At 36.4% G+C, this 21,823-nt stretch overlaps 1 protein-coding gene across 1 annotated transcript in view; it reads left to right on the forward strand.

Annotated features, from left to right (window-relative positions):
- Positions 1–21,823, forward strand: part of LOC115889245 (ammonium transporter Rh type A) — a 55,611-nt gene that overhangs the window by 1,401 nt on the left and 32,387 nt on the right. Inside the window, exons 3-4 of the mRNA XM_030909190.1 lie at positions 13,838–13,988; positions 18,125–18,284. Coding sequence (XP_030765050.1) covers positions 13,838–13,988; positions 18,125–18,284 — 311 coding nt within the window. The remainder of the gene's footprint in view (positions 1–13,837; positions 13,989–18,124; positions 18,285–21,823) is intronic.

Below are 21,823 nucleotides of genomic sequence, written 5' to 3' on the forward strand. Positions count from 1 at the left end.
TTAGAATATTAAAGAAGCACAAAATTTACTTAGTTCAATGCTACGGAGAGGATGATAATAGCTTTGTTCCAACGCAGAAATTAGGACCGTTCTAGAACGGTTATTGGTATCGCCGGGATCGAATATGTGCGCATGTGTCGACTTGGACAGTTCTGTTACGATACCAAAATTAAATGCAGTTGGAACGGTTTGGGAATCGATTTTAGAATTCGCCCTGGTCGCTGTGACGTCTTTAACGCTGGAATCCAATTCATAACCTTACTTTTTGTTATTGTTATTGGTTAGATCTAAGAGTTTTAGGTAGATTTTTTTTATACGATTTTTATTATCTAAGGGATTCAAAATGAGTAATATACCGTATAATCGAAAAAAAAAACAGCGTAAGCGATTGCTCTGTCATTTTTTATATGTAAAATTATATGGAGAATGACATTGATCATCACTTCCAAGACAACTGGACGCCGTTTTTTCTATATCCGTTTCCTAACCGACTTACGTGCTTGAACTATACACTCTAAGATTAATAGATTGGGGGAAGATTTATTTATATTTGTACGTTTGAATCATTCGTTCAAATCATTTTTGCTGGCTTGGTTTTGCCAACAAAGACTCGATATCACTGTCCAAAACTCATCAGAGTTCAAAAATTGAGAAATATTTAAAATAAATGCACGATAAACATCAAATAAAACTTTAAGCTTCAAAACATCGTCAAAACAACAGATAAATAAACTGTCAAAATTAAAAAGAGAAATGGCTAAAGGAATTTAAAGTCCAAAAAAAATCAATTATCTGCTGACACATTCTTAATGCGCAGGTCAGTCCCTATGATTCTTGTATTCAGGCTGGTATCGAAATTACGGTCCCGGAATCGATTCACTAACGGTGACAACTCTTGTTGGAACGCAAAAGTTATCGTTCACTCAACGATTCTCTCGTGGTTGGAACGCTTTTTCTCCACTGCGCAGAAGCGTATCCGTACCGAGTACGGTTCTTTCCGTCGTTGGAACAAAGCTAATAGTTACCGGAAAATGTGATACTTTAACAACAGCAAAAAATATGACATTAATCAAAATTAATAATAACCATCTTCAAAGAATGAAATCTCAATTATATTACCATATAAACAAAATTGGGAAAAGTATAAACAGGATTAAACCATTTCAGAACAATGCAAATGCATTATGAAAATGCATTTTTCTCAAGATAACAATAATACAAAATTCATTTATTAATATTTGAAATTGTAAATTCATTCGGAAGTTTATTTATTATTTTTATTGCTGTGTAACTAAATGAACATGTAAAAACCGCGGTTTTATGACGAGACAAGTTTTATACCGGATTCGTCTGAAAGGTGGCTCACCCCCTATAACTTTTTTATTTTTTCAGATAAAAATTCGTAATTTGGTGTGTTAGTATATGACATAAGTTAGGATTGATTGACGTACCTACTCAGTTTTATTGTTCTCGATCACTTCCTGTTTCACCAAAAACTTTTCAATTTTTAAATGGCACCCTCGATATTTTGTTAATTTATTTGATAGAAAATGACACTCTCAATAGAGTGACATATCATATATGTCAACTTTTGACATTTTTGAATATGGTTTATTTGAAATCGCAACTTGCGATTCTTAACAACAATTTCACTCGAAATATCAAGTGAATAAGAAAGTGTGTGGTACCAAATTATTCATAAAAAATTATTTTTCCAAAAACAATACGCTAATGAGCCACCCTCGTTCCATTTGAAAAAAATTGAGATATGATTAAAAATACGATTTGACCGGCCAGGACAAGACACTAAAAACATTAGACGATCTATTTTTCCAAGGCTCCTAGATTGAAATTTAAAATACAATTCTGTTTTAAGCGAAAATGTCAAAAGTTCACGTATTCATTCTCATTCTATTCAGAGTGTCATTTTCTATCAAACAAAGTAAAAAATACCGTGGTTGCCATTTAAAAATCAAAAGTTGTAGTCATTTTCCTCAGGGCTCCATACTTAGTCCGGTTCTCTTCCTAATTTATATAAATTATTTACCAGCGTGAGACTTCAGCTGGTTTTACTTTGGTCGCAGACGACACTACGATAGCCTGTAAAGGTGAAATACTCGAGGAATCTTTGGAGGGTTCCGGGAGAGCGCGGTCAATAGCTAGTGATTGGTTTCACGTGCACAAATTAGTGTTAAATACCGAAAAAAAAACAGGCAAATAATATTCTCTATGAGAAACACTCACTTTGCCAGGGAACAGGTAAAATTCCTCGGGGTTTATTTGGATCTGAGGCTTTATTGGGGCGGGCACGTTGACGGTTTTTTTTTGCCATCTCTTTATATTTATCGCAACCTACTAAATCTAAGGAATAACATAGACTCATGCACAACTCACAGCGAAGTTCATGACTATAATACACGAAACAAGAATAATATTGTAACAGACTACTGTCGTCTAAGAAGGTGTCAGGACGGTCCGGGGTCCGGGGTATTGGTCTGTCAAATTTTATAATAAACTGCCTGCATGTTTTAACAATTTGTCAAACAAGGATTTCAAAATTAAATTAAGGACATTTTTAATTGAAAGCAAGACGAGTATATTTCTTTCAATTTCTCTGGCTAAGATATCTTTTAATGTGTTTATGCTTTGTGAATGTTAATGCGTATTTTAACTGTAATGTTCTATTTTTATTATATATGTATTACATATTTATTTAATTTTACTTTGTAACCTGCAAGGCTTGATAATATTGACGATTGTAAACCTTAATGATAATTTAAAATGAATAAAGAATTTTGAAACAGGAAGTAGCCGAAAAGGATTGAATATATCAATCAATCCTAATTTATGTCATATACGAACATACCAACTCTCGTTTTTTTTTTATCTGAAAACAAAAAAGTTATATTAGTTAGCCACTTTTGTGACGCACCCTGTATATCTAACATTTAAAGAATGAAATTTGGAACGACTTATAAAATGTTTGAAGTGGATGAGAAAATTGTTTGTGATGAGAAAAGTGATTTTATCAACCAACCAAACCAAAACAAAATTCGACAGATGCAATTGTCACCTATTATTAATTTTGCGCCATCCTAATTCACTGATCATACTTACGGAGACCAAATACAAATCTACAGCATGCATTCTGCACTCTCTGAACCTTCGCTCGGTCACGAATCCGAGGCGGAAACCGCGGACCTAAATTTTGTACACCAACATCCCTTTTATGCAAAAATTTCCCATACATCCCTGATACTTCCTTTACATCCTTTTTACTTCCTTCTACCCTTTTAATACTTCCTTTACATCCTCAATACTTCCTCATACATCCTCGTATTTCCTCATACATCCTCAATATATCCCCGTACATCCTTAATACTTCCCTGTACTTCCTTAATATTTTCCCGTTAAACCAAAGTATGTAATTCAAAATATATCTCTATTAATCCACTTTAGAATCGGCTAAACAGCCAGCCTTATAAAAAAAACCTAAATGATAGCGAAAATTTAATTATTTATAAAAATAATATATTATTAAATAATATATAATATTCTTTAATTAGAAAATATTACTTACATAAATACAAAAATAAACACAAATAAAAAAATATATAATCACATCAATTTTTTTAACGTTTTATAAATATTTTGTATTTTGACTTTGTTGTGTCTACTAATTTGAAATAAATCGTTTTCAAGAGTCGTTGCTAAGCAAATTTAGAGGACCATAAAGAAATTATTTTTCGTCGACATATAAAGGCGCATCGTCGAGAGTGGACTTCCAGCATTAGATTTTTGGCTATTTAAATGCCCCCAAATCGTGCTTTGCATATTGTTGTAAAAAGTACTTTGTATTCACTAGATTATCTGTTATCCTGCCTATACAGGGTTCGGAAAAAGTGTGTCGAGCATTTGTAGCTCCTATAATGAAAAAGTTAGGAATTTTATTAAAGAAAATCAAACCTAAACTATGTATTAGGATGTATTACAGGAACATATTTTACTTCTACTTCTACGGTGGCTTAAAAAAGTGAGCAGGTTAGGATGATTTTTTAAATGGAACACCCTGTATATGATTGCATTTTTGGCTTCCTTTTTAATCACTTTATATGCAGTCTAGTAAAATGATCGAAAAGGAAACCAAAAATACAATAAAATACAGAGTGTTGCATTAAAAAAACATCCCGATTAATCTTTAAAATTTGATCCACCCACATCAGCTCGAAATTTATTACAGAGAAGTCGTTTCAACATGATTTTCGTCAACTGACTCGTCGAAAACAAAGCTTCAAAAGTCGCGTATCGCGATCTGAAGAGAAACCTAATATTTTTATTCCATATTCCTGCTCTTAATATTTCCATCTTTGTAAAACATCTCTGTGTGTGAAAGATTATTCCATACAATATACTGACAAACAATAAGCTGGTGCTTTGTGAGATTACTAAAGCTGCGTATAAATATGTCGAGACGAGTGCGAAAGACACCCGAGACGAGTCAATCTCAAGCGGATTTGAGGTTGACTCGTCACATGGTACAAAGAATACAAGGTATGATATTGCGCAGGTTGGTCGCTACGTCACAGGTGATAACAGGCGCTATTGGTCAGCACGCTCCGCGCGCAAGTTCAAATCGTCAAGATATTCTTATAAACCTGTTTTTTTGTTTATATACCGTCATTGAATTATCGCTAAGCAAGTTACTGTGGAGCAGTGCGTAAGGAGTCGGGTTAGAAAGCGAGAGACCGGAGTTCGAAACTCGGCCGGAACATAACTTTTTATTTATTTTTTTAAATACTGTTGTATTCTATAGTTTATTTTTGTAGTATAAAAAAAAAGAACTATTTATTCTGTTATTTTTTAATCTCCGTTATTAATATAAATTGATTGTTGGTACAATACCTCATTTAATATAAAATAATATTCTACTTTTTGAAATGTATCGGGCCCTAATTGTACCTAAAAGTAATATATTTTTAGTGATATACCATATTGTAAACTATTTAATATTTCAGTCACTTAAAAAGTTAATTTGCATTGAATAATTGTCTACCATTAAAGGAAATTTGAGCTATAATATAATCCTCGATGGGCATATTCTGGGTATGCAAATACTTCATCTAAATTTTGGGTGTCGTTCAACCAATTTATTCTCAAAACCTGAAACATCTACATATAAAAAAAAGCACAGGTCACTAATTATAATAAACTTCACCCTTGGAATTACTTCTATCACAATTACAATACGTTCATCTGCATTGGCATTTTCTACTTTTCGATGGGAAACAATAAACTTCCCAGCATTTTTTAAATGATGTAATAATTCCTCTTGTGGTTACTTTTCCATAGATAACCTCATCTCTGTCCTCATGTGAATTCAGAGGCAATGAACATGAAAATTATTTACCATAAACATCGCAAACTAAAAACCTAATAAACAATTTTATACCGAATATAGAAATAAATTTAGTATTCTTACCTAAGGCTATTATCGACCAAATCCATGTTAATAGGTAATTATTATTTTTAAATATATTTTTGGAACTGCTGGTTTTAGTAAATTATTAAATTAAATGAACTAAAAAGTCTTAAAAATAAATAATTCTTAACCATAACCCCAAAAAATGCAGATCTCCTGTCAACTTTCTTTATTTTTTATTTATTCATTATTTTCATAGTGACGTCACAGGTGGTATGCGCGAACTGAACGAAATTGGAGCCGCTATCGATCATACCTTGTATTCTTTGTACCATGGACTCGTCATATTGGGACGGGGTCTGAGCTTCGAGCCGAGCCTATGCCCAGCTGGACGGCGTTGTCTCCGTTTTTTCCGGAGCCTTTGGCGAACCATCAAAAGGATTTGGGCGTCTATTTAACCAGTGGCGTATACACCGCGGCTCCGCGGAACAATTGCCTCGAGTCTCAAGGGGCTCGGATTCCACATCCCATTTTTATATAAAAATAAATATTCTTTCCATTATTTGTAATAATGTTAATAATGCATCCTAACTAGAAAGATGCAATTTTGTCTTCTCTAAAATAGTATAGGTAAGTTAGCCAAAGTAGGTAAATCTCATATACAAAGATTTATTAGTGATCTCTGGATCCTGTCGGCGTAGTTCTCCGACACGCCCAAACTTCTCATTGAACGTCGCAGCGATTCCTCTGGACATCCGCAAATCTCGAGCCACACACTGAGCGAGCGAATAATCAGGAGGCACGGAAAAGAGGTCTCGTTGATCTTCTTTGGTTACCCCATAGCGAGCCTTCTCACTGCTGTTATATCGGGCCATGAAATCGTCAAAGGACATCTCCGAATCAGGGGGATCAAAGCTGCAGGTTCTCACGGTCCCAGCACGATCTTCTATTTCGCCTTGGTAGGGGCTCAAACGGTTGAAATGGACTACCCTCGGTTTTCCTTTTGGCAATTTTCTGATACGGTATACGACGTCATTAATCCTATCCATGACTTCGTATGGGCCTTCCCACGAGGATTGTAGCTTCGGAGATAATCCACGACGTCTCTGTGGGTTGTACAGCCACACCAAATTCCCTGGTTGGTATCCCCCATGCTCAGCTTGAATGTCGTAGTGCTCCTTCATCCGGTCACTAGCGCTTTGAATATTTAAGCGGACTCGCTGATGGATGTCGTCCATCCTTTGACGTAGTCTGTGGACATAATCTTCTCCAGCGACATCTTCTCCCGGTCGGCAACCAAACTTCAGATCACAAGGTAGACGCACTTCCCGTCCCATAACGATGCTGGCTGGAGTTTGCCCTGTGGATTCTTGGACGGATGAGCGGTAGGCCAACAGGAACAGGTGAAGGAATTTGTCCCAGTCTCTTTGGTGGTGAGAGACTACTTTGGCCAAATAACGGTTGATGGTTCTGTTCATGCGTTCAACCATCCCATCGGATTGTGGATGTAGAGCCGTCGTCCTGGTCTTGCGGATGTTAAGGACTTCACAGACGCCTTGGAACAGATTGGACTCGAAGTTTCTTCCCTGATCTGAATGCAGCTCCATGGGAACACCAAACCTGCAGATCCATTCCTTAACAAGAGCATCAGCAATCGTGGACGCTTCTTGATTTGGCAACGCGTAGGCCTCGACCCATTTGCTGAAGTAATCCATTACTACCACAATGTATTTGTTGCCATCGTTCGTCTCCGGGAAAGGACCAGCCACGTCGATCGCTATTCGTTCGAAGGGACTACCAACATTGTACTGGCGCATAGGGGCTTTACCACGCTTTTGTGGCCCATTAATGGCTGCGCAAATGTCACATTTCTTACACCAGGCCCTCACATCTTCTTTGCAGTTCACCCAGTAGAACCGTTCACGCAGCTTGCCAAGTGTGTCTTGGTAACACCAAGATGTCCACCGCTGGTTCCATTGTGAACTTCCGCCAAGACTTCCGGGACCCTCTTCTTTGGAATGACGATCTGCCTTCTCTCTTCTTGTCCCTCTGGTCTCACAATCACACGGCGAAGTAATCCGTTATCTATTACCAATGAATTCCACTGGGACCAGTACGACTTCACGTTCGGCGAATATCTGCAAACTTCCTCCCACGTTGGTCTCTGGTCCGCGTTTTTCCAGTTAATCACCAAGCCCAACTCTGGATCACTGATTTGGTCATTTGCAAGATCTTCGGTTTGCCAACTATCACCAACCACAGTCGTCCTTAAGACTTTCACTTCTTTCTCTTCTTTGTAACGATTTCCCATCTGTCCGCAATTCCAACAGCGAATCGGTCCCCCCTTCTTGCTCATATACTGATCCAGTACTTTCCGCACAATCCTTTCCACTTTGGAATCGTCGGAACTCTCCTCAACAGCCCGTACAAATCCTAGAGACCTAGAGCATTCTTTCGCGGCCTCAAATTCCAGGGCACGTGCTAGGGCATCTCCCAAATGCGTTGGATGAGCTAAAAGAAGTGTTTGCCTTGTCTCGTTGTCACGTAAACCATCAATAAAAGCCTGTACTGTTAAGCGCTCCATAACATTTTCGGGCATAGCAGGGTACGCAAGGCGAACGAGGCGGGCTACGTCGGCTTCAAACTCCTGCAGAGACTCATTTGACTTTTGAATGCGATTTTTTAGCTGGGAATGATAGACATGTTCCAAATGAGCTTGGCCGTACCTCATTTCTAAATGTCGTACCAATTGCTGATAATCTCCCTGTTCCGATGGTGACAATGTCTGCAGGATATCAGTCGCATCTCCTCGCAGTGCGACAGTCAAAGCGGTAGCCTTTTCAGCGATTGTCCATCCGTTCGCTCTCGCAGCGGCCTCAAACTGGCAAAAATAATTGGCCCAAGCGGTTTTTCCGTCAAACTGTGGAGGCTTAATAACTGACTTTGAGATATACTTATTTTCGACCAGTTTCGGTGCCTTCGATGTTTCTTGACATTTTGGTGAATTGGCCTTTTCTATTTCTTGTTTTAAAATTTCGATTTTTCTATTTACATCTTCCTCAATCTCCGTTATTTTGTCTTGTAGTTCCGTAGAATTCTCTATAATCTTATTGTTTAAACTTTCTTCTAAATTAAGTATTTTGTCATTGAAACTGGCTTGTAGATCTTTAGAATTTTCTATGATTTTATCCTCTAAAATATTAATTAAATCCTGGGAATTTTCCATAATTTTATCTTTCAAACTGTCTTCTAATTTTTGAGAATTCTCTGTGATTTTATCTTCTAGATTAACTTCCAAGTCAATTATTTTACTATTCAAATTGTCGTTTAAATTGTCTTGTAAATTTTTCAATGACGAGTCAAGGTCACCTTCCAGCTCGAAGTAAAATGTGTCAGGATCCTCACCTTCCTCAATCAAAACGTCTCTCAGTCTGGCTTGTAAAATGCTTTTCTTTCCATCTGTTTCGCATTCCCTCTCTTCCAATACGCATTTTAATTCCGACACTTTCAAGTCTTTCAACAATTTTTTCGGAGCCATTGTCTGTCTTTTTATTTTCCTAGTCTATCACACACGCCACACTTGACACCAATTGTTACGTTTTTCGTCGGTTCCGTGTGGATAGAAAGTCACGATTTATTTAAACACTATTTATTTAACACTAATTAACAAAACTAATAACGATAAACGACTTATAGAACTATTTACAAACGATTTATAACTAAGAATTTATTTTGAATTTTAGCGCGTCAACTGTATATTTATAACTGCCCCTGTAGGCCACGGCCGCCGGCTTTATACCGGCAGGTAAAGAACTCTAGAATTGTCCATAGATCGTTAGGTGCGTAGAGAAGGTTTTCGAATGTTCTCGTATGTACTAGTCCATTCAAGTGGGACTCGATTCTTCTCGAACGAATGAATCATTGCGGTGTCTATGCGATGTTAAGGTCATCCGAGGGCGGGCCATATTGTGAGGTTAGGTCGAGTCCACACCGGCCCGCAACAATATGAACAATTTCACCTGGGTCGCGTATGCTCCGTCCGGATGAGCTATCTTGAAAAAACATCCGTGCGGACGCACTGCGCGTACGGTCCGCTCCATCTGAAAGCGCTGTTACTCTATTTAAAATTTTTATAGATATACAAACCACATACAAAATATATTATTGAATAAAATAATTAAAGACTCAAAAAAACGTGCCGTTATCTCCAGGTATCTCAGTCGGCGTTCTCCAGTTTTTTTTTAATGTAAACAGTCCGAATATAATTTAAATTTATCATGAATTCCTTTAATTTATCTAGCTTGTTTTTTTACCTATTTTGAAATTAAACAAATATATACAGGGTGTTTCAAAAAACATGTTCCATCTCTCGTGGGGAAGTTCCTCACGTAAAAATAAGATTTATTTTTTATATCAACCAATCCAATTCTGCTTTGATTCGTAGCTACAGGGGGTTAAAATAGGGTTCCCAACCGTCCTCTATTCCAGAAACAGTCCTCTTTTTGATCTGATTGTCCTCTTTTCTCTCACGTATTGAAAAAAAAAACATTTGAGTCATTTTAACTTTGTTACATACCGACTTTAAAACAACTTTTTTTTTGTTGACAAAACCGACTTTTTTTTTGTTGACAATGGTTTGCTTTATTTTAATAAGTTTTGAGTATAAATATTTTTGTGTATTTTAAATATTTGTCGCATATCGTTTATATAACTTTTTGGTAAATTCTCGACATTTGAGCGACGTTTCAAAAATGTTTCGCCTGTGCCTTTTTTTATCCTCTCGCCCCTATTTTTTATTTTCAAAGTTGCCAACCCTAGGTTAAGTGTTTTATCATTTTCTTCCAAGTGCTTTTAGTAATTTGAGATCGTTTGATGACTGATTAAGTTCTGATCCGGGTAGTTTTTTGTATAAAACAGTGCCACCATCGTCGATTTTTTTCGTTAAATGCGAATAAGAAAATATCCTGATTATATTCTGGCCTTATCCCTTATTATTTTTATTTACAAGCGATCTTAAGTTTATAACACATACATAAATAAATTTAATTGTTAACATTAGAGTAGTTTTACCAATTGTGTATGTGTGGAATTCCACTGATATGTGTTTTAAGTTGATTGTTAAATTTTTAAAATTTTTTGATTGTATTTTGCTCTCCTAACTTTGTAGTGTCCTGAAGATGCAAATAAATTTTGCGAAGCGTCGACAAATTTAAAACAGAGGACTTCTGTTTATTTTTTTCGATCCTAATCGAATTAAAAAACACATTATACTTAAATTTATTAATTAATTTTTTAAAATATTGAATGGTATCGAATAATACTTTAATATATTTATCAATATTTTAAAGTATCGATACTTTATATTCAATACAACCGATACCAAAATATCGATACTGCCTCAGTATCGCATAGCCCTATGAAGAATTTTGTGGGTTCGCCCTTGGTTCGCCAAAGGCTCCACTGAAAATGGATAGCCGCGAGACAACGCCGTTTGACTGGGCAGGGACTCTGCTCGAGGCTAAATCGCTCGGCTCGAGGCTATAATATGACGAATTCCGCTTGAGGTTGACTCGTCTCGTCCTCGTCTCGGCATATTAGTACGCCTTTTGGAAAGAATTTGCTATAGCCTCGTTTCACCCAAGCAGCATTTGGACGTCGGGACAACGTTGTGTCACGCGACCAAACGTCGGTGCGCAACGTCGGCACAACCTCGTGCCAACCCTAGTCTGCACTAGTTTGGAGAATAATTTTTTGGGTCGAAACGACGTTGGATACCGACGTTGGCTAGAAGCCTAATTTAGTACAAACTGCAACGTTGTTTAAAATCCTAATTCATAGAAATACAAAACTAATATGACGTCTAAGTCGCGTTTTATCCTAAATTGGGATAATTATAGTAAAAATATTATTTTTATGATTTAGTTAGAGACATATGTCAGATGGCAGTGAAGGAAAACAAAACAAAAGTATTTAAGTGTGGAGGATGTTTGAAGATCATAATTATTGAAACACTTTAACCGACTCTGTAACTCGTTACCCAAGGCAAAAAAGTTAAACGCAAACAACTTTATTGATAAATGTATTGTTTCTACTTTGAAAAATACTAATGGGCCTTAAAATTAAAGAAGTAATAATTTTAGTAAAATGAGAATAATTTATTCGCAGTCGAAAAAATTGTTTCCGCGTGTTTTTTAGGGTCAAATATTTCAAGTTAATGTATTCAAAAAGCAGGAATTGCTATTTTAGGAACGAAACATTTTCTTATTTAACAACATGGCTGCTTTCACTTTGTTGTTTTGGAGATTAAGATGGAGTAGTTCGAGTAGTCGCATACTGGACTAATAAAGTCGCAGTTCGGCCTTAACAGGTAGTATACTAGACGCAAGATTGCCTAATTTAGTCATCCTAGAGTCTAGCTTGTGCCGCCCTCTATAATCTAAATAAACGAGGGAGTGGATAAACTATCGGTAATATATGTCGATGTATATTTAAATTTAGTTTTATATGTACCTTTCTTATGTCCCATTTTAATTAAGTTTTTATAAAAACAAAAACAGCACTGAACTGTCTGACTGAACAGAACAATGAAGTGAAAATTTAAGATTTAAGGTTATGGTTCAATACAGTTGCAAAAAAGGTAGTGACTCGACGTCCTACCAACGTAAGAATAAGGAAATCTAAACAACGTTGGAATTAGTAAAACAGACGACGTTTGCATAACGTTGGAATAGGTCCTGAAACTGACGTCGGAAAACTCAATATTGTCCAACGTTGTAACTACGTTGTCCGATTCACCTAAAGATCACTTAAGCAAAAAAGGTTACAAGACAACGTTTATTCGACGTCGCAGAAGCTTCTACTTTGCTGTAGTACTAGTCCAACGTCGCGCGTCGGCACAACGTTATAAAAACGTTTAAATTTATTTTAATACCCAAGGTAGGGAGCTAACTATTTTTTGTAACTAATCCAACGTTGTATTTAGTAAACATGTGGTCGCAAGTCGTGAAAATGCTACTTGGGCATACTCGTTTCGGGTTTGTCTCGTACTTGCCTCGGCATATTTATACACGGCTTAAGATACTCTCTTTTAAAACAAACCTCGAAGAAAAACGCGAGAGAATTGCTGCCTTGTTAAGTCGAAAACACAATATTGCCAAATGTAAAAAATATTCGAAAACCGTAGACAAAAAAAATGTATTATTCAAATACCAACATAAAGCAGTTCTAAGCTCAAGTAGCTCCAATAAGGATCAGATTCTATGATCAACTATATTCTATATAAGGAAATCCTTATGTTTTTCTTTTTAATTTGTAATAATTCTCTTGAACTTTATCGGACTTCCTTCATTCTTCCGCAATACTTCCCTGATATTTCCTCGTACTTCCCCATACTTCCTCGCACTTCCTCAATACTTCCTAAACTTTCTCTATACTTCCCCTACTTCTTCCATACTTCCCGTACTTTCTCGCATACTTCCCCCTTTTTGTACACCAACTTCGCCAGCGGTTTCCCCCTCGCTGGAATCTAAGCAAGGAAAATATATAAAGTCAGTGATTAAACTGGGATAGTACCAACACTACCAACGCATCACATAACTGCTTTTTTAATGATTCTTTCAAAATATGTCTATTTTTGAGATAATTTTAAATTGATGGTCACTTCCCCTATAAATTGATGGACAAATACTCTGTAATTTCTTCATGTAGTCAACATATCGAAACTAGCCACATCGAAAGTTTCAACTCACAATAATGGTTTTCATTCATTCCTTAAATTTTATCTAATGGATGTTTCTTTTTAAGCTATTTTGCTAATACTTAATTGTAAAAGCTAATTAAAATTAAATTTAATATGTCAACACTCTTTTTTGAGTCGGGAAGTCTCACTTTCATTTCTCTCACTTCCTTTCATGTCTCTAATGCAATAACAGTGCAGTAATAACATACACCAACCCTAATATTTCAAAAATAATATAACCTTTTCTTTAGATAATAATACTTGTTACTATTGCAATATACATCTCGTTTAAATATACTTACTTCTATGCTTATATTTGGGGAGCAGACTTTCTAAAAATAGAAAGTTTCTATATGCATTTTGTCCATTTTTTCAAATTTTGGCTAACAAAGGAAAACTGTGACGCTTTTTGCGGAATACTTACCGATAAACAAGGAAGACTTGAAAATAGATAAAAATCATAAAAATAGTACACGTACATGTGAAAAATCTAGTTTTGATGATATCTAATAAATTGAAAACAAAAACGAAGAATGGGGTAAAATGCATCGTTTCTGGCGTAATATTGTAACTCAGTGTATGTAATTTGCTATGCCGCCTTTTTGGTTCAAAATCTTAAAAAATAGACAAAATGCATTTAGTAAGTCTGCTCCTCATTTATTTTATTCTCTAATTTTCAGCTTATACCGAGCAGATATTGCCACAGCTGTTGTTTTGATTTCCATGGGCGTAGTTTTAGGTAGAACATCATATACACAGCTAATTGTAATGGGCATTTTAGAAATAGTTGCATATTCTGCAAACAATTATTTGAATTCAACAATTTTTAAGGTATTTTTTTTAATTAATCATATAAAACAATACAAAATATTATGTCGTAAGTCACGGTATTTTATTAGATTTTCGATTATATTTTAATAAAAATACTCGACAAATGCATGACACGTTTCTCTTTTCTAAATATTTAATTTTTAATCGGTTAAATTTGATGCTTTATTTTTTTAATTATCAAAACTTATCCTTATTACATTAGCGTACTGTGATAATTAGTTTAATAAAGAAATAAAAAACTTTAATAATAAATCAGTACTCAGTAGAAGAATAATTATAATTTCATAACTATACATATCAATTTTTGTCCCTTTTGTTATAGAAAATAAATATTTTTTTTGGCATGGTTATTTTCAATATTTATAACCGTTAAAGTAAATATAGTTCTCGTAAAGCATACATTCTTTTAAATATTTTTATCGTCAAGGTGAAACGGAATTATAGAAATTGCAATATAAATGTTAGCAACTTGTATAAAATTAGTTGCTCAGGGGACTGCATGTTTTACTCTTCATGTTTCCCATTAAAGTTTGTCAACCACTTGACCGCGGCATGGCGCAACACGACGCCACGTGTAAATTTCTTTTATCTTCTTGCCAGAAGTCGGAAGACTTCTCTGTATTCGCGACTTGGTAACGAAAATAATTTTGCATATCGAGTCGCTTCAGCTAGCTTTTTGACCCGGAACAAGTGATACGTATCAATGTTAGAATTGCATTTTTAATGGGAAACTAAGGAAACAGAGTTTCATAAAGAAATATGATATTTTTTTAGTCTCTCCGTTCCATCTGTCTAGTAATAGACAGATGGACAAAATGTTTTTCTATCAAAGATTTAATATAATTGAGGAGTGTAGAAGCAAAACCGGCAATCTCCACGTTTCAGCAAAAGTGACAATCTCCAATTTCTAATTACCTGAAAACATCAAAAAGATCAAAATATATCAGAATAAACAAGAATTATCAAAACACGTCAACTATAAGCGATTTATTATTGCATTATTAGAAATTTGTATATATACAGGATGCTACAAATTCGAGGGGGCTATCTGATATGGTATTTTTAGATTTTCAATTTAGCTGATAATTTGTGAGATACAGAGTCCAACTTATTTTCTTTAAATACGGACCTGCATTTTTTATTTCAGGTTTTGAAATAACTCGGTCTCCTGATGTCGGCGCGCATTTTTACCGACCCTATACACGTTCAGCGCTCCGATTTGCCGAAGATATAGGATGCATGTTTTTACTAATCCTAGCTGATTTCCGTATTTCGCGTTGATATGTAGGGTTAGTAACAAGACCTCCTGCATATTTTCTTGAACTAAGTACTGATTATGCAAAACTGAGGAATTATTAAATTTACATAGAGTATATGTGGAGGGTTGCATATGCTGGAGGGTTAGTAAGAGAATCTCCGGCATATTTATTTGAACAAAAAGTCATTATTGCATCATGCATTACTAAATTTACATGGAATTCTAAAAATCATTTTATAAATGATGTTTTAGATATGTATTTGGTTTTTATCTACTTTTTTCATATATAGCCGTGGTTTATTTAAAGAAACATCGAAAAAAATCGCTTAAACCAATGAAAAAAAGGCATAACAAAAATGATATATTGAAAATTAACTCGTACAGGGTGTTCGACGGAGAACTGAACAGGGGCTTATTTTTGCCTTTCTCAAATTTTTGAAAAAATCGATGCATTGATGTATTAACTATAGAATTCGAAAAATTAATTAAAATAAGAGTTAAGTCTTCCTTGGAACACCCTATACATATTTTATGTAAAAGCAGTTATTTAAAAAAACTATAAACGATTTATTAGCAAATACTTATAATATTTACATGGCTAAGTAAGTAACAGAAAGGAAAAACAAAACATTAGTCCTTTAGCATTTACTTATTCGCCAACTCGATGTCCTTACATTGAAGTTCTGATCCTGGATAAGGTTCAGCCGGTAGGTGGTGTATTTCCCCTTGCTCCTCGGCAAAAAGACCGTCATGGCCTCCCCTTTAGAGATGTTTTCTCCCTTCACTGCAACTAGTTCCGGCTCTTGCAAATTTTTAAGCTTAGGTGCGATTTCCACCAACCAATTCGCCGACTCTTGAGATACACAATCTATGAAGATCATGCCCACCCGAAAATGTATCACTGCAAAACGCAGCTGACCCACATTTTGTAGATCGTTGTGTTGCGATCCGATTGCCACTACTTCGTCAAGTATAGCCTCTTCTAGAGACGTTTGCTAGTCGGTGATCAGAGCAACCTTTGGGAAATCCTTTGGCAGCACCACCATTTTCGCTTGTCCAACAATAGCGGCAAAGCTGGTGATACGTCCCTGCTTTCCTCCCGGCGTTGGACGGCTTTCCTCTTCTTCTTCATGTGCCTTCTCCTCATCGGAGGTTGGCGACCATCAAATGGAATTATTCCCTGTCTTGAGCCAAACGGATAATTGCACTGGCCTCTCCTATATTAAACCACTGGCGCAAATTCCGCAACCAGGAAAACCGTTCACGCCCGATGCCTCGTCGTCCTTCAGTCTTTCCTTCAACGATCAGCTGTAGGAAACTATATTTGTTATTTCGAAAAATATGACCAAAATATGCTGCTTTCCGTCTTTTTATTGTAGTCAATAGTTCTTGGTCCTTAAACATTCTTTCTAATACTTCGAGATTTGTTGTTCGTTCGGTCCAGGATATTTTCAACATTTGTCGGCTTTCCATCCTGGCTTTTTTCTCTCCCTGCCGGAAAGGAGGTGAGAGGTTCTCGCTCCCTCTCGTGCCCTTTGATGGAGATGGGTCAGGTTTTTTTCTTGGTTTCTTTACTCTCCCCTTTCGGAGGAGTGTTTTTGCTTTTGCTTCCTCTGGACCAAGTCCTTCGTAGACCAATCGGAGGTATCTTCGTGCTTCTGCTCCGCTAAGACCTACTCTCAGAGGATCGTCTAGCCCGCCTGGTTGACCCAGGCCGGGTAGATGAAACGGTAGCTTGTGTTATTGGGTCTAGAGATAGGCTCGCGACCCTTGCTGGACTGGTTTGTGTGCCACTTGTGGAGGATGATGATCTCAAACAAGTGTAAGCCGCCTCTCTTGTAGTTTCCTTTGGATTTGGTCCCTTGGAACTTTCATTGGTAATGCTCCCAGTGTCACCACGGGCTTCCCCACAGCTTCACCGGTGGTGTTTTTAATACTAGATCTTATAGTTTCCCACGAGTCACTAGAGATAATCGGTCAACTTCTACAGACCCCGCATGTAGAAGTAAGGGGTAAATACAATGGGGTGCCCCCTGATACCCCAAGATTGAGACCAGTAAAGGCTAGTCTCCTGTCTAGCCACGCATCCCTTTAACCTGATTCTGCCATGTTAGGATTTAGGATTTTGGTGAGGTTGCCTCCTCTTGGTCCGGGCGGTAAAACCAAAACCCCCCCACACCCTCTACCCGTGAGACATAACCACAGACACTAGAGGGTGCCTGGTATGACGGACAGGATTGCTATCGTTATATGTCTTGGTGCAATTCCCTGACCACGACACTACAGCCAGAGACAAGATAATGAGATGCTTCTCAGACCGAGCTAAAGTGCTAGAGGAGATTCCCCCAGCACCTGACAAGGAGCTACCCCACCAACGACAAGGTCTTGCATCTCCTAGGGAAAGAAACTTGCCTACCTTACTTATTTACTAGCATTCTTAAATTCAATGATTTGTCTATTTGTGATGACGAAACAAAACTTCAACTATAAGAAGTAAGCAAAAATTCGATGATGTAGAGGTAAACCATATTTAAAAATTGTTCATCGAAATAGATTTTCAACGAGAATCAAATTATTACTGAATACTTTAAACTGAATTTCATTCCTCACGATTCAACTGTCGTGCCGTTCAATATTGTATACCAGAATATCAGTAAGTGAAGCAAACCGGGGTTGGTTTCAGTTGCAACCGAAAATTTGGATTAGATATCTTCTAGGAGTTTAAAAAAAAACATAGTAGGATTTGCAGCAACTATTCCCATTAAAGAATGTTAAATGCATTTGATAACATAAACATAATATTTTGCTTCGTATATATTTAATACGTGTCAGTATTCATATAAAACACATTATAAACAATTTATTAGTAAGTTTTTAGGCAGTTGATGTGGGTGGATCAGTAGTAGTACATTCGTTTGGTGCATATTTTGGTTTGGCCGTAAGTTACATGTTAGGAAGGAGCCACAATAATTCTTCCTGTTTCAAAGTTGAAAATATTCGAGAGAGCTCTTACACGTCTGATTTACTAGCAATGATCGGTAAGTGTATTATATTTTTTGGGAACTAAAAGAATTTCGGAGTGTCATTGGCTTTATTTACTTTAACTTACACAACGATTCGGTTTCCGACTGACCAAATGTAGACTAATCTAAATTAATAAACTACTGAGCTTATATGTATAGGTACTAGAGAAATCTACGCATCCGTTAAAAGTTCGGTGCAGTCAAGCCCGATGTTGTCTGCTGAGGATGCCAACATTTGACCTTTGACAAGTGGTTGCCATATTGTTTAAACGTTCCATACTTGGATTGCTAAGGATTACCTATAACGATATGTTTTTATATTAATAAATACTATTTCTTGCCTTTAACTGTGTATTTTTTCTAATTTCGAAAAATCGAAAAGAGAAAAAAAAAGTAAAAAGGAAATTGCTTTGCTTGTCGTAAAGGGGGGAACCAAGCTCCACTCCCACCACCGGTTTCTGGGCCTACCCTTCATCAGGTGGGCTGTCCAGGGGCTGGTTCTCTATGGCAGGCAAAACTTTTTCAATATCAACAGACGATGTAAAGTGTCGGTGAGATATTAGTGCATCTTCCGTCAAAGGATGGTAATGAGCGTTTTTCGGCCCACTCAAATATATATGAAATTAACAAAATTCTTACAGCTTTAGTGTATATTAATAAATAATATTTCTTGCCTTTGGCTGTATATTTTTTCTAATTTCGAAAAATCGAAAAGAGAAAAAAGAATTAAAAAGAAAATTGCTTTGCTTGTCGTAAAGGGGGGAACCAAGCTCCACTCCCACAACCGGTTTTTAATATCTCACCGACACTTTACGACATCGTCTGTTGATATTGAAAAAAGTTTTGCTTGCCGTATCGGTGAGAACCAGCCCCTGGACAGCCCACCTGATGAAGGGTAGGCTCAGAAACCGATTGTGGGAGTGGAGCTTGGTTCCCCCCTTTACGACAAGCAAAGCAATTTTCTTTTACTTTTTTTTCTCTTTTCGATTTTTCGAAATTAGAAAAAATACACAGCTAAAGGCAAGAAATATTATTTATTAATATACACTACAGCTGTAAGAATTTTGTTAATTTCATATACAGTCCTGGTCATTTAATTACTGTGTATAAGATTTTAATGGATACGACAGAGAATAATACAATTGACCGGTTGACAGAGAGAGACGCAAAATAAAAGCTGGGGGGATACAGTGTTGCCGGTTCGTAAACGTGTAGGCGGGATTAAGAATGAGCATGGTGGGAGCACAAATCGACTCCGATACCGATGATAATTCGAGACTGCACTCAATGTTGCCAGATAAACTTCCTCTAACAACCTCTTCATAACAATAGCATATTGTCAAATAATATCATTAGTTAGAATAGTTTTCGTTTTCTGGTTAGAATTTTTGTTTTAAATCTCAATAAAGAAAAATTACATTTAAAAAAAATAAACTACTCAAAACAATTATCGCATATTTTCTAAAAAAATATTAATTTGAAAAACAAGACATTTTGAATTCCCTGACTTGGACTGTGGAGGGAAATTCGATAAAACAAGCCTACGCGCAGACCTATAATTTTTAATCGGCCGACTATTTAGTTGCAAAAGTGAAAGCAATACATACTTATGAAGTCGATCGGCCGACTATTTGATTGCACGTGGACCATAAGAATATATTCATATATATCCATAAGAATATATTGGTTACAAATATGCAACTAAATAATCGGCCGATTAAAATTACCTGTCAGCGCAAAGCCTAAGGCTACACAATGTAATCAAATATTGGCCCGATCGGCTCCATAAGAATGTATTGTTTTCACTTTTGCAACCAAGTCCAAAGTCGGCCGACTAAAAATTACATGTCAGTGCATACCCTAATTATCCTAAAAAACTCACAAGAGAAAGACAGAAAAATGCATGCTTCAGTTAGAAATATGTAATAATTACTTTTATTCAAATATGCGATAATTGTTTTGAGTAGTGTATAATTATTAAAAAATATTTTCTGATGATACTATTAGAAATGTCAAGTTTGGGAACAAAATTAAAACACACATTAAATTTTGTCTAAAAAATATGTTTTCCGAAAATTTACTTCTATGATTTAAATTTTAATTCTTACTAGATTTAGGGAAATTTCCTACACCTGGCAACTATGACTAATATTCAAGACAATCAAAGACGGTCAAAGGACCGTCTCCATGTTAAGAGATTTCTTACTTCTTTCCCCCACCACTTGATATGTCATACCTGATTGGTCTCATCTCCCCACTCGAAGATTTGGAAGCCATTTGGAATTTCTGTCGCCACGTGTCACCCATGAAACTCTTGAGTCATAGGCGTACTAATATTTTATTTCCCTTTAGATTTAGTATTACAGCCAATTATAGTTTAAAAGTTTTACTTATGAATTCTGTAAAATTTAATTTTCTAGAATTGTTATAAGAATCGTTTTATGATAGCTGACAAAGTTTAAGACGGAAGATGATCGATGCGGGGCGTCGTCGATGCTGTTCGTGGATACGATCCGTTAGTTCGTCTGGAAATTTGTCCATTTTGTTCGTTATATTTCTTTTAATGGTTCACCCAAAAATCGATATTCTGTCAAATCGCCGCGCAACCCATCGCACGGACCCGTTCGCGCTAGAGGTGTGTAGTTCGTGAACGAACTAGTTCCAATGAACTATTCCAACATTCGGAATGAAAGGAACTAGTTCCTCAGGACCTATTCCGGGATCGAGACTGTGACCGATATACATGTATAATAATATGCGACGGCGAGAGATCGGCCAGCGCGCGTAGCCCGATGCTAGGCAGGAGTGGGGAGTGCCAGCCATACGTTATCGGATCCGGACCTAGAGGAACTAAAACTAAATAAAAGACTAGTTTACGTACGTACGGATCGGGCCAGCGCCATCGATGCTAAGTAGGAGTGGGGAGTGTCAGCGTAATGTTATCGGATCCGGACCTAAAGGAACTAGAAGAAGTAAATAAAAGACTAGTTTACATATCAGCCAGCGCGATTAATGCTAGGCAGGCGTGGGGAGTGCCAGCCGTATGTTATCGGATCCGGACATAGAGGAACTAATTAAAATACTAGTTCACGGGAATCTATTCAGTCGGCAGATCCGAGATATAATACAAGGCGACGACGATGGATTCGGCATTGTCTATTGCCACAGCCGGCGTAATTACCACAGAAAATTGTCGTAAATACTGTTTCTGATTTTTAGCTTGTCTTTTAAATATTTTATGGAAATGTTCACTTCAGGTCCCTAAAATTCAGACATATCTTATAAAACGAAGTAAATATTCTGAATTTTTAGACAATTTTTTTTTCGTAAAATTTTTGTAATATTTGCTCCAATTGATTTGTGACATAGTTTTTTAAACTCTAATTTGAGTTTCTTTTTTATTTTTTTTATCTGCAATAAAACTTACCTATATGTTTTTAACATACACAATTACACGTCTCGTTATATCTCCGTACATTATAAAAATTATACAGATCATACTGTGAATAGTTTTGACTGACAACTAAACGCATTAGCAAGCAAGGGGGATGTCA

This window comes from Sitophilus oryzae, unplaced genomic scaffold (genome assembly GCF_002938485.1).
Source record: "Sitophilus oryzae breed Bouriz unplaced genomic scaffold, Soryzae_2.0 scaffold_812_pilon_pilon, whole genome shotgun sequence".
Lineage (NCBI taxonomy): Eukaryota > Metazoa > Arthropoda > Insecta > Coleoptera > Curculionidae > Sitophilus > Sitophilus oryzae.